The following is a 14,745-nucleotide window of genomic DNA, read 5'->3' as shown; positions in this document are numbered from 1 at the left end:
GCTAAAGAACGTTTTTTTTTTTTTTTTTTTTTTTTTATCAAGTTTTTATGAGTAAAGTTCCGCTGTGGAACTTTAGTCAGAAAATTAAGTCCTGTTAGATCACTTCAGGCTAGCCCATTTTGCAGGTATACCTATGGAATACATTAAAAATAAGTGCCTATAGTGTTTAAAATCCAGTAATACACTTGCACCCTCCTTTACACATGCTCAGTTGCTCTCTATTTTTTAGGCACTGCCAAATTTGTTGAGGCTGATCTGCTGTCAGCTGAATTAAACCCTATTATCCTTTACATCCAAGGAAGCTGCTTCTGTTTGATCTGCAACTGCCATGGGGCTTCTCATGTGATCAGTTATGACACCAGCCATTTAATGGATTGACTGTTTAAGTGAGGACACAAGCAAATGTGACAGTTGGCAATTCTGGCACTCCAGGAATGTAACCAGACCTCCCAACTTTTTGAGATGGGAATGAGGGACACATAAGCAAAAGTATCTAGAAATAGGACACACCCCATAAAGGAGAATTATACAAAAAATGATTAGTTAAAACCACAAGTGCTTCTTTTTAACCACTACTATTCCTTTTTACTGGCTTTTGAAGTTTACAAATGCAATTTAGAAATTGGATGTAGGGTTTAGCACTGGGGAACCCTTTTTGAAAGATAAAACGTGCATTTTATATTCAACTATATATATCAGACCAAAACGAGGGACAGAGGGACTTTGTTTCAAATCAGGGACAGTCCCTCGAAATCATGGACAGTTGGAAGCTATGTGTGTTTTTTGAAACCATTAAAGCAATGGGTTCAGTTCCACTTTATGATTTACTGCTGGTCAGGGGCTCTGGCCTTGGCAGCCTCCAGCAAGAAGAAACAGGAGCAATGCTGGAGGTAATTTAAACCCACACTAATTTTGGTAGGATAATTATTATTGTGGTATGTATGTTCCTTGCTAAAGGTTTTCTATCAAGTTATATGTAAACTTCCACTCTTCTGCAGCTAATCTTGATCTTCTGCCTGATATTTTTTTTATTTAGTTTTTACTGAACACAACCTATGCTTATGTGTTTTTGTCAGACACTTATTTAGGCATTACAGATTTAGTTTACCTTTTAAATAAATCTTAAATCTGAACTCCAGCTTTACAGATGCGCCCACTGTGGATATTGCATAAACTGCATTTAGTCTCAGCTACATACAATTTGCAGTGCTGTCTTCCAGAAGCAGTATAGGGACTTCATCACCTGCTCCTGGTACAAATCTGAGTCATGTTGAGCGCTGCTCAGCCATTTACAGGAAGCTTTGTATTTTCTAAATAAATACTGTACAAAGCTATCTTTGATTTGCGTAGGTGTAAATCAGGATGTCATCCGCGCACCTCTCCACCTCAACCAATCAGAGGAAGTCGTGTATTCAATCAGAAAATGCAAAGTTTCCTGTGAATGGCTGATTAGTATTCAGCCCGATTCCATTGTGTTCCAGTAGGGGGACGGGTAGTCTCTGTTCCACTGCCGAAACAGTGCTGTATACTGTGACACAGACTTCTTTAACAATTTTGCTGCCATGCCCTGTGCTCCACTTTTAAACTTAGCTGGCCAGGCCATTTTTGCATTTTTTTTATTGCTTTTTTATTTTTCCCTTACAGCTGTCAGAGTTTGTTAAAGACCCCCCAAACCATATATTTTCTGAAATAGTAGAATACAAATAAGGTGCTACTGATTTTTAGGGCACAATGATATTTGGGCGAATATTTATCAAAATAATATTTTGGCTAAAAATACACTAAAATCATTATTAGCAGATAGAACACAGCACATTTTACAAATTTCCTGCTAAATATAAAAGCTAGCCTGTATTGAGTTCATAAATAACCACTATTTTAATTTTATATTGCTCCTTTTTGCAAAATGGTGAAAATCAAACATACGCAAAAAATGGAAATATCCAAATTTCTAAAAAAAATCTAGAGATTTTCATTGTTCTCTTACAGCCTTCAGAGTTTGTTAAAGACCCCCAAAACCATATATTTTCTGAAAGCATAGGACCAGTAGAATAAAAGGAAAGTGCTACTGATTTTAAGGCCCTGCGATATTTGCGCAAATGTTTGCCAAAACAATATTTTCTCTAAAAATACACTAAAATCATTATTAGCAGATACAAACACAGCAAATTTTACAAAACCCCTGCTAAGTTCCTTCTAATTATAAAAGCTAAATCTGTATTGAGTTAATAAATATATGTACATTTTAAATTACGCCCCCGAGAAATAGTGAAAATCTGACGTACGCAAAAAATTCTCTAAAAAATCTGGTTTTCCTTTTTCACTTACCGCTTTCAGAGTTTAAACCCCCCCCCCCCCCCCAAACCATATATTTTCTGAAAGCACATGGCCAGTAGAATAAAAAGAAGGTGCTACTTACATACTAATTTTTAAGGCACCGCAATATTTGCTCAAATGTTTATCAAACCAATATTTTCACAAAAAATACACTAAAATCATCAATAGCTGATTCATACATGGCAAAATGTACAACATTCCTACTAAGTATAAAAGTTAAAACTGTATTGAGTTAATAAATAAATATTTGAACAATTATTTGTACATTTTTAATTGCACCGTTTTGTGAAATGGTGAATGTACACAAAACTGTAAATAAAAACAATTTACTCTAAAAATCCAGAGATTTCCATTTTACAGCTTTCAGAATTGTAAAAGTCCCTTCAGGCTTGGGTCACACTGGTGCGATGCGGGAAACCCTGCGAATCCAGTGCGGGTTCCCGTATCGCACCTGAATTGCTGGCAGTGCACACTGCCCTCTACGAACTGCTGCGGGTGTCAATACAAAGTTAATGACACCCCCAGATCAGTTTGCAGATCTTAGAGTGAACTGTGATTTCAGACAGGAATCGAATCGCATAGGTGTGAACACCCATGCGATCCAATTCTGGTGCAGACAAAAAAAAAAGGGTCCTGCACAAGTTGGTCTGAATGCGATGCAAATTCATCCATACAGTTTGTATGGCAGAATTCCCATTGCACAGACATTGCATGTGATCTTGTGATCTGCACAGCAATGCAGTGCGAATCACATGTGATGTATGGCATCGCACCAGTGTGAACCGACCCTCAAACCAGAGATTTTCTGAAAGCACATTACCTATAGAAAAAAAAAAGTGCTACTGATTTTTTGGGCCCTGCCATAATTGCGCAAATGTTCATCATATCGCTATTTTCACAAAAAATACACTAAAAACACTAATAGTGCACATAAACACAACATAACTTGCAAAATTCCTGCTAAATTACTACTAAAAGCATCGTTCACATTCTAAAGTGTACGCCCATGGAGGGCCATGTTTACCCACACAGGTACAGGCAGTCTCATTTATGTCAATTGGGATGCAAAAGCTGCACAGGCATAGCTGGTGTTCCCAATCTAACGTGGGTGTGGGTGCACAACCAGGAACGCAGGCAGTGTGTATAGTCTGTATAGACTCCTTATCCATTAATTAACTTACAGTCTGACATAGTAAACCCTCGGTTTGCTATGATCAACTGAGCTGTCAGTGGACACAGGAGTCCTCATTAGCAGTGGCTGCCTCGGTCCACTGCACTACAGGGAGGGGGCTGGTAAACACATGTTCACAAAGTCCTAGCTTCACTAGCAGCCACCCCCCCCCCCCCCACCCCCGCTCAGCATGACAGCTGGCCGGACACAGTGCCAGTCAGCAGCTGCAGGAGGGTAAAGTGGGGCATACACTAGTAGAAAATCTGCCGAAAATTCCCGTCCGAGGTAAAATCGTACGATTTTCGGCTACTGTGTACACAACTATCAGCAGCTGATGCCGACATTTTCAACGAAAAAAAACGGAGGGACAAACAGCAAAATTTTTATCGTCCGTCCCCAGACGATCAATTTTCGTTTAATGTGTATGCAGTATGTCCGCGAAAAATCGGATACGAAAGACTACGCATGATCTAAAGTTGCTGACGACCCGGAAGTCTAGGAACAAATGTCCCAAAAAAAAAACGGACGAGAAATTACGTGAACATTTATGCACTGTCAAGTAAAAACGGTTATGACTGATGAGCATGAGAGAGAAAAATCGGAGGTTGTTTAGTCCGATTTTCGTCAAGTGTGTACGGGCCTTAAGGGAGTGATGCCGCCGGGGTGGGGATAGATGGAAGGGGGGTGCAGGGGTCGGTACAGGGGGGATTTGCCTGCCGGGGGGACATTCTGTGACCCCCCCAAGCCGCCCAGGCAGCGCTTGAAGCCATCGGGAGTGGCAGGGATGCTGGCTTCTAAAGGTCGCTGCAGGGGATCGGGTTTGCGGGGTGTGGGGGTGTGGGATCGGGTGGGGGGGGGGGAACAGTGCTGGGGGGGTAGAAAGTGACCATGAGCTTATAGCAGGGGGAGAAATTAGGCCGGTACAGCCAGCTGCAAGCAGTGCTGTAGGGCCGTATGGACCTAGCAGTAAAAGGGTTAAATCATTACTGTACAGTTGTTAATCGTCACAGTGGTTTTGGAGGGATGTCTGATTTCAGAACTGAATGTTTGTTTCTTGCCAATTAAAAGGGAAACAGGAAAGCAAGTGAACAAATATTTTTTTTTTCTGTTTAGTTTTTTTCAAGAGTATTTGGAACTAGAAAATTTACAATTTCCGGGGAAATTGTGAGAAGTGTTCTTGCCACCACCACACTAGTTTAGAACATTCCGCCATTCATTCCTGAACATTTTGATATAACATTTGTGTAGGTGGCCTTACAAATAAGGGAGTGGCAGCAGTTTAGAAATTGGCCCCATAGGAATGAATGGCGGAATGTTCCGGAAACTACCGAGGGCGGGAAGAACACCTGCACACAATTTCCCCACTGTAGTTTTGAACGTTCCTCCATTCATTCCTATGGGGGGGAATTTCGCCATCTTTTGCCACAAAAACAACATTTCGCAAACCATTTGGCAAAACCTTCCAAAAAGTAATAGCAACGGGATCAGGAATGATCCGCTCGTTTCGGTACATTACCTGCCTGTGTAGTGTAAAAACTGTGGGAGGAGTTAGGGTGCCAAATTTTCCCATAGGCTTTCACTATAATAAGAATAATATATATGTGAAAGAATATTAAGTGGACTTGCCATAGGCAAGAACACTTAAATATATTTAGGAGTAAGATGTTTTAATCCACACTGAACTATTAACAGAATGGATTGAGGGTTTGATACTGGAACTACTTGTGTCCTAATAAAGTGGTACATTCCCTGCAATCATGTTGGTTCATTTTCATATTTGTACGTTTTAAAACTAGAATCTCTTTTTGATGGTTATGTATTACCAACTGAGAATGAATTTTGCATAATCGGTTTCCCCCTTCTAAAGTGCCAGACTAATCAGGATGTCAGTTGATTCTTTTTGATTTTGAAAAAATGTATTTGAAACAGAAAAAGAAAATTGAAACAGAGATTGTAATTTTTAAATAAAATGTAACAGTTGCCCTGTTGACAGTCATACATTTCTATCTATTTGTTCTTAGAGCCACCGTGTGCAAGGACTGTTTCAAACCTGCTAAGAATAAACAAGTAAGTGGAAGTTGATGCTAAAAAGCCCACTCTGGGTACAGGTGTGGGTCCACACATGTGCCTTCTGTAAAATGCTGGATATCGTGTCAATCTTTCTTTCCTTTCATTTCAGTCTCTTTCTTTTCTTTTTCACTGAAATTTTGAAATAAAATAAACTTGATTGGCAGGACCAAATAGCTTTAGCATTGCCAAAGCTGAATGGGGTGGGAGGATTAACATCTAATGCCTAGTACACACAATAAGAAAATTGGCTGAAATACATTCCATCACTTCTGAAGTTGTATTTTGTCTTACATGAGACAACCCCCAAAACAGTAATGGTTTTACAGTGGAGGCCATGGAAACTTTTTTTCCCTACTCATTTTTTCTGACTGTTTTTCACAGTTTTGCTAGGGTCAGTGTCACTACTGATACCATGAGGCGATGCCTGGACCCTATAGAAGTTTCACAGGCAGTCCAACTCATCCAGGATGGCACAACTATAAGTGCCATTGCCAGAAGGTTTGCTGTGTATCCCAGCACAGTCTCAAGAGCAGGAGGACATTCCAGGAGACAGGCAGTTTCTCTAGGAAAGCTGGCCATAGAAGGTCCTTAAACAAGCAGCAGGACCGGTATCTGTTTTTTTTGTGCACAAAGGAACAGTATGAGCACTGCCAGAGCCCTACATAATGATCTCCAGCAGGCCCCTGATGTGAATGTCTCCGACCAAACAATCAGAAACAGACTTCATGAGGGTGGCCTGAGGACCCGACGTCCTCTAGTGCAGTGTTTCCCAACTCCGGTCCATTTGTTTATCCTTCATCAGTCGTATAGGACAACGCTTCAGTGGTATAGGTGGGGAGGAAGGGACTCCCCTTTGTGTCCAAAATGTCAGCTACACCAGGGAACGCTAATCCATAGGCTGTAGAGATGTCCCAAACTGGTACAATACTGGCAGGAGATGTTGGGGATTGTTAATCATATTTATCAAAAAAAACTACAACTTGCTCCTGTCACTTGTCTACTTGGTGGTTTGGAAGAAGACTTCAACCCCCTGCTATGTACGTAGCAATACCAAGGCTGTTGTACTTCACCAGGAAACTGATTGCAAGATATTGGCTCTCTCCTCAAGCCCCCACATCCCATCAATGGATTTAGGAAGTTAATAAAATACTTTTTAGAAAAAAGAACACATATCAGCATAGGAAGGTACCTGAAAAAAATCACAAAAATCTGGCGGGAATGGCTGGAGTCCCCTGGAGTTGCTCCTCCGCAGCTAGTCCCTGATAGGTTGTTACTAGTATAGAGGTGACCAGAGGGAGATTTTTCTGTATGTTCTGGAGGCATGAAGGGGTGGGTAGTGCCACCGAGTGTGGTACATTGGGAAAAGCATTTGTTGGATTACCTGCTTTGTTTGGCAGGGAGGGAAGTGCACGCCATTTGTGTTTTTTCTTATTTAAGTTCATCATTGTTTGTTCTATTTCTTTTTTACTTTGTTTTTTCCTTTTTTGTTACTGGAGATAATTATAACAGTTTAACGCACAGGCTTGGAGCCAAATGTTATGTATCTAAAATTGTAAGGTTTCTTGTGATTGTATTCCAAATGGCTGTGCAGATGGCTATTTGTTCAACTAAATAAAATCTTCTTTTCTGATTTAAAAAAAAAAAAAAGATGGGCAGAGGTGGTGCAAAGCTGCATCTAAACATTGTCGAATAATTTCAGAATAATGTTCCTCAATGTAAATTTGCAATGACTTTAAATATCATCTACTGTACATGATATCATCAAAAGATTTTGAGAATCTGGAAAAATATCTGTGCGCAAGGGACAAGGCCTAACCTAGTTGTTATTGAGGCCTGTGATCTTCGGCCCTCAGACAGCATAGGATCTGGAAACAAGGCTAAGGAAATCAACTATGCATTAAAACATAGTAACTGGTATGTAGACAAATGACAGCAGGTGCTCTGGATGGTTGAGTCCAGAAAATATGAACTATTTGACTGCAGCAGGAGGCAGTACAATAGGGCTGGATAGCAGTACACTATCAAGTGTCTGCAGGAAACCGTGAAGCATGGTAGAGGTTCCTTGCAAGTTTGGGGCTGCATTTCTGCAAATGGAGTTGGAGACCTGGTAAAGATCAATGGTGTTCTCAATGCTGAGCAATACAGGCAGATACTTATCCATTATGTCAAACCAGCAGGGAGGCGTATGATTGACCCCAAATGTATTCTACAGCAGGACAAGAGTCCTGAAAGTGATGGTTTGGCCCCCACAGAGCCCTGATCCCAACATCGAGTCTGTCTGGGATCACATGAAGAGACAGAAGGATTTGAGGCAGCTTACATCCACAGAAGATATGTGGTTCTGCAAGAAGTTTGGAACAACCTGCCTGTCAAGCTCCTTTAAAAAGTGTGTGCAAGTGTACCTAGAAGAATTGATGCTGTTGTGCAGGTACAGAGTCCAAGGGTCCTGGAAGCACAGGGGGCAGAGAGAGAACAGGGTCAGTGCAGCTGCGGGACCTAAACGTAAACTCGGATGAGATAATTTATAGAAACAAAAGATAATACATATAAGTTGTGTTATTTGTATTTGGTTTATGAAAATGTTTTTATAGGTGTAAGGGGGAGTGTTCTTCTTTAGGTTTGCCCCCAGGCCAAAAGTTCCCAGTCTTACCCAGAGCACAGAAAACGGATTACAAAAGTAGAACTGGGGAAAGGTAACAAAACTAGAGTTGCTTAAAACAAAAGTGTAATCTCAAATTCAACTTGCTCCCAACCCCATTGTATGCCACTATACTTACCTATTCCCTGGATGCCCATAGTGCCCCAAGGGCTGGATAAAGGCAAGCAAAGGGTCAAATCCTGCCCGTGAGCCACAGCTTGGGGAACACTGCTCTAAAGAGTAGTTAGTATGGGGCTTAGAATGAGAATATGGGGGTGGGAGCAGGTTTAACCAGTTGCCTACCACAGGTTTACTGCGGCAGGCAGCCGCTCCTGGGCAAAGCGTCATAGGTATACGTCGTTCGCTCTCAGGAGGCTAGAGGGCAAGCGCGCCGCTTGTCAGCGGGAAAGCCGATGCATGTGTCAGGTTGCTCCGATTGCCGTCTGACACCTGTTATCATTCCCCGCTGAGAGAGGACGGTCGCCTGTTGTAAACACAGCCGACTGTCCTCCTCCCTGGGATGATCACAGAGCTCATGTGATCCTGCTATATAGGATCACATGTATTATTAAAAAAGAATAGCGCACACATGCAAAAGAAATGACTATCAAATATGGAGACAATCCATAAATAAAAATGGGGATTTAGTCCCACCATATGGCCATATCGTGCTCAAGCCCACCACTACGTCAAAGTACCCAAGGGTTAGAGAGGCTGGATTCACCCCTTTTTTATGGATAGTGTAGGACCCACTGAAAATGGGGTACTTTGATGCAGTGGTGGGCTTGAGCACGATATGGCCATATGGTGGGACTAAATCCCCATTTTTATTTATGGATTGTCTCCATATTTGATAGTCATTTCTTTTGCATGTGTGTGCTATTCTTTTTTAATATACATGTTGCTTGGTCCATAGCTGCACCGGCTTTAGATATACATGTTCAGGGCTTGCTCCCCCAATTTTTTGCTTGTTTATATAGGCTCACATGTCTCTATGGTCATCTCAGAAGCCACCCCCCCCCCACGGTTAGAATCACTCCCCTAGGCTCACATTTAACCCCTTGATCACCCACAGGGCTAACCCCTTCCCTGCCAATGGCATTATTACAGTAACAGTGCATATTTTTAGCACTGACAACAGTAGTAATGTCACTGGTACCCCCAAAAGTGTCAAAAATGTCACTTAGGGGTCCGATCTGTCTGCCACAATGTCGCAGTCGCCGCCATTACTATTACTAGTAAAAAAAAAAAATAACATTTGCGCAAACCAATTCAAATATTTTTTTTTTTTTTTAACCAAAAATATGTAGCAGAAAACAAGTTGGCCTAAAATGTTAAAAAATGTTGATTTTTTTAATTATTTTTGTTTGGGAATGTCATATAGCAGAATATGAAAAATATTGTTTTTTTTTTTTTTTTTCAAAATTGACGCTTTTTTTTTGTTTATAGCGCAAAAAATAAAAATCGCACGGGTGATCAATACCACCAAAAGAAAGCACTATTTGTGGGAAAAAAAGGACGTAAATGTTGTTTGGGTACAGCGTCCCACGACTGCGCAATTGTCCGTTAAAGTAACGCAGTGCCGAATCGCAAAATAGGGCCTTGTCAGGAAGGGGGCAAAGTGGTTAAAGTGGTCATAAAGCTCCATTTTTTATTTTTTTTATTTTATAACAATAACAAATATGTTATACTTACCTGCTCTGTGCAATGGTTTTTCACAGAGCAGCCCCAATCCTTTGCCGGCTCTTCAGGGCCCCCTCTTCATCGGGTTCCCCCAGGGAAAGCCACTTGCTCTAGGGGCACCCATGCCTGCTCACTCTTGACTCCTGTTGCTGCGTCATTGACGCTATCAATTCGTCCACTCAGGAGAGAGAGACCACGGCAGGAGCCGCTGCGTTTGTGCACATCGCTGGATCAGATGGGTTTGGGTAAGGAAAAGGGGGGTCTGTAGAGGGGAAGCTGCAGCACAGAAGGTCTTTTACCGTAAAGGGTAACTCCACTTTTGTGGGGGGAAAAAATAGAAAATAAAGAAAAAACAATATAGCGCATACAATTGCGACACAAATCATATTGTAATTGAATGTTATTAAAAATTACCTTTCCTTTTTAATCTGCAGTGGTTGTAATTTTCTGAAAATGCAATGCAATATGGCCACCTGGAGGTGTACTGTACACAGAATGTGTACTGCCCACACCCCCAGAAACATAATTTCTCTATCGCTCATTGACAGACGTAGTCCTCGGTGATACAGCACCTTCGGGTTATGTTGCCTCCACAGGAGTAGGACTAGACAGGAAATGAAAAATGCTCTGGCCACACCCCAGGGGCAGTCCCCGAGGGTATATCCTCTCTCTCTCCGCCACAGCAAATCAGTTTTTTTCTGTCTAGTCAGGAGTAAGGACCTAGATACCTTGCTGGGATGTTCGGTCCTGGCAGGATTTTTTTCTTAGAAAATAATTTTTTAAGACAGCTTTTTTTCTCCAGTGTTCCTGTGAGATCTTCAAGCAAGAAAGCTGAACTGGGCGACGGGCGGGATGTTGAGATCCAGTGGTCACCCCAGTTCAGCCTACGAGCGCGTGCAGGCCATAGCTCCGCGCTGGGTCGGCCGCGACATAGTCCCACTGGACGGGGACTGACCCTGCGAGTTAAACGTCTCGCTGAAACGCCAAAGACCATGAGTCACGGCGCCCGTATTGGTCGACAGCCCTCCTACCTCGGTGGAGAGGGGTACTGTCAGGAGTTGGCGCCCGCCTGGTTCCGGTATGGTGAGTAGTATGTTCCCCCTTTCCCCCTGACGGGTCTTGTGGTGAACGCGGGCCCCTCTCTGTAATGGTAATAATGGGTTCCCCTCTATCCTACAACATGTCACAGATCCCCCTAATTGAGTGTGATTTTTGTGTACAAGAAGCCAGGAGGCTTGGTTTGGGAGCTGACAATCTAATTGTAAAAATGTGAAAATGATTGTAGTCAGTGGCAGTACTAGAACTTTACTGTGATAGTATAAGGTATCCTACCTGTCAGTAGCCACAGGGCGATGTCTATACATGTATACTGCATTCCAGATCATTCCTCCAGCTAAGCAGATGCCTCCCGACGGCCACGGACCGCATACGGCCCGCTAGGGTCCGGTACCTCCGACCACGCTGACCACCATGAGGGTGAAGGGTTGTGAGGCCGAGATCCTTCTGCAGACATGCCGCTATTCTGTGCAGGCCGCCGTCATTGTCTGGTAGATCGCACGAGGCCGCCATTTTGGTGTAGCCTCGTGTCTCCAGCATGGGGGCGGCCATGTTTGAGGTGACTCAAACACCTCATGGAGCCAGGGGGAGGAGCCGGCAGGCGTGTTAAGGGGCGGAGCCGCCTCTTTTACCCAGGAAATAGGGCCAAAGACTTCCTGTCTGTAACAAGACAAGCACTGAGCAAGCTGATGAAAACTTCTGTGCATCAGGGATGAGCCTTGGGGTCTGTCTCTCTCTCTGTGGGGTCCAAAAAGGCAGGTAACACTGAGGGGCGCTGTTGCGACTGGGGGACACAAAAAAAAAAAAAAAAAAAAAAGTTTTTTTTTTTACTTTGTCATTTTTTTGTCGCTGGCAAGTGTCTTGTATAATCATTAACCCTGCCGCATAGGTATCCCCACCTGATCCCCTCAAGGTGGCCGCAGGACCCTCCAGTACCCCACTTGTTTTTAATGCATTATCGGCAGTTTTGGAGTCTTTGGTATCCCGGGTGGAGGTGGCCTGTCAGGGACGGGGGTCAAGTAGCGACCCCCGCCTACCCCTATTGTTTATCAGATACTTCAGATACGGATTCGGAGCTGGTCAATGCAGTTGCAGGTCCCTCTTAGGGGGCTGTTGTCTCAGGTAATATCTCCTCAGCAGTGAGGAGCACGTTTCTGCCTCCGCCATAGCACAAGAGTGGTGGATGCACTAGTTGTGTCCGTCCGGGAAACCTTTAGTCTTGGGGTTACACCGGCAGAGGTAGCTGAGACTGAGATTCCTTTTTGGTACTTGTTAGCCTACCAAAAGGGCGAAGGATTTTCCTTTACCCAAATGGGGTCGTTTTGAAACGAACCCCTGTTATTTCCAAACGCATGGCTAGGTGCTATCCGTTTGAGGAATTCCTCTTTATAGGATAGACGGTACCACCTGCTGTCTTGCCACAGACTATTAGGATAAAAAGACCTCGTAACTAACGAGGACCTTCCTTTTCTGCTCATATAGAGTTGTTCGTTCCGCGAGGGCGGGCGATAAGGCGAAACCCTCCAAAGCCCCTTTAGAGGGGTTTCAAAGGGCGCTGGTCGGGTAAACAAAGAGTCCGGCTCAGCCAAGCCTGAAGAATATAGCCTGATGCGCCCCTACCCATCTCTGGGGTGGGGGGGGGATGTCTTCACCGGTTTCTGGAGGACACAGGATCGAGTTTCGATCACTTCCACCGGTGCGATTCTTCCCTTCTAACATTGAACGGTTTCAGGGGTTCTATTCGAACCTATTCACAATGCCCAGGAAAGAGGGCAAGGTGCGTCCAAATCTGGACTTGGGAAGAAATAGAGTCCATCCGTACAGTGGTGGCCTCCCTGCATCAAAGAGATTTCCTGGCGTCCATAGACATATAGGATGCCTATCTTTATATCCCCATCATCGCAGGACATCAGCGTTTTTTCGCTTTCCCAAAGATCATCCCTGGTTCCCACCAGGAGACTGAACTATCTGGGCCTAAGGTTGGATACATCCTGGGCAAGAGAGTTTCTCCTTGCTGGGAAACTCCAGAAGGTTAAGTCAACGATTCGGATGTTGCTGTCTGTCAATTGGCTGGGACTGATGGTGGCCTTCTTAGAGGCAGTACCGTATACCCAGTCTCATACCCGAATTCTCCTGAAGGAGATTCTTTTTTAATGGAATCAGAATTCCGATTCCCTGGACAATCGGATCCGGTTGAGCGAGCGGACCAGGAAGTCTCCGATGCTCAACCAGGGGAAGTCATTTCTTCCGACAGTATCCAGATTACCAATAAGGGTATCGGAACCGAGAGCGATCAGATTTTGTCTGATTTACTGGATCGAGCAGCTCTAGAGCAGCCCGATTCGGATCCAATCGCATATGGCCTCTTCATCCAGAGGTTTTTCCCTAGCTGTCCCTTCATTGGGACATCCCGGATGTGGATCTGTTGGCACCTTGGCCTAACAGGAAGGTGCGGAGGTTTGTAGCTCGCGCCACGATCCTCTAGCGGACGCAGCAGAAACGCTGATCGCCCCGTGGGGGCAGTATCAGCTACGGCATGCCTTCCATCCTCTCAAGTTGCTGCGGGAACTTCTTCGCAGGATAGAGGTGGAGGGAATTCCAGTTATTCTGGAAATTCTGGATTGACCTTGTCGAGCCTGGTACGCCGACTTGGCGAGGCTAGTCGCGGACGCTCCTTGGAGACTTCCTCTCGGAGGATTTGCGGTCTCAGGGACCGATCTTCCATCTTGCTTTACAGTCGCTGGCTTATTGGCCTGGCCATTGAGACCCAGGTACTGAAGGACAAGGGAGTGTCAGCTTCAGTTATTCCTACCTCCAGTTAAAGCAAGGAAAGCGACTTCCAGCACATGGAAGTCTTATATTGCATGGTGTGAATCTATTGGATTTCCCCCACATACCTATTCAGTGACCCGAATTTTGGTCTGTCTGCAACAAGGGGTTGAGCAGAAACTATCCTTGAGCACGATCAAGGGTCAGGTTTTCGGCGTTAGCAATCTTCTTTCAAGAAACCTTTGGCTAATCATTCCTTGGTGCGGAATTTCATCCAGGGGGTGCGACATCTGGCTCCGCCAGTGCGCGCACCCTTACCGCCTGGTATCTTAATTTAGTGTGGTCGGTTCTTCAGAAACTTCTCTTTGAAGATATTAGGGAGATTCCCTTGCTTACATTCCCAGAAGGTGGCCTTCTTGATGGCCATTACTTCTGTACGCAGGGTGTCAGAACTGGCCGCATTATCCTGTCGTTCCCCAGATCTGGTGGTTCATAGGGATAAGGTGGTTCTTCTTCCGAATCCAACCTTCCTTCCTAAAGTGGTTTTCGTAAGACGGACTCACTTTTTGTGATCACGGATAGCCCTTGAAGGGGGTTGCCTGTGTCTGCCGCGACCATATCTACATGGATCAGTCAGACGGTGGTACAGGCTTATTCTATTAAGGGTCGGAATTCTCCGTTCCCTGTTAGGACGCACTTCACTCGAGCGCTCAGTACTTCCTGGGCCTTTCGCCATCAGGCGTCAGTGGTCCAGGTATGTAAAGCGGCCACCTGGTCGTCGGTACATACCTTTACAAAATTTTATAAAATTGATGTGATGGCATCGGCGGATGCCTCATTTGGCCGCAAGGTTTTGCAGGCCGCAATTTGAGGAGACCGGTGGTCTACCTCGAGGGTTTTTTTCTGTTTGAAAATTTTTTTGTTGAGTCTCATCATTAAGGATGAGCATTGTAAACTTCTAGTTGGCACCGGTTGGGCCTTCTAGATTTGGATTTGATTTCCATTTTCCCACCCCTCATTT

General features: G+C 44.1%; 1 protein-coding gene across 1 annotated transcript in view; it reads left to right on the top strand.

Moving 5' to 3' along the window:
• Positions 1 to 14,745, top strand: part of PUS10 (pseudouridine synthase 10) — a 176,750-nt gene that overhangs the window by 88,032 nt on the left and 73,973 nt on the right. Inside the window, exon 8 of the mRNA XM_082251355.1 lies at positions 5,530 to 5,575. Within this exon, the coding sequence (XP_082107481.1) occupies positions 5,530 to 5,575 (46 nt within the window). The remainder of the gene's footprint in view (positions 1 to 5,529; positions 5,576 to 14,745) is intronic.

This window comes from Pelophylax lessonae (genome assembly GCF_965119305.1).
Source record: "Pelophylax lessonae genome assembly, chromosome: 3".
NCBI classification, from domain to species: domain Eukaryota; kingdom Metazoa; phylum Chordata; class Amphibia; order Anura; family Ranidae; genus Pelophylax; species Pelophylax lessonae.
Note: the sequence above shows the minus strand (reverse complement) of the source record. Positions and strands in the feature narration are given on the sequence as shown.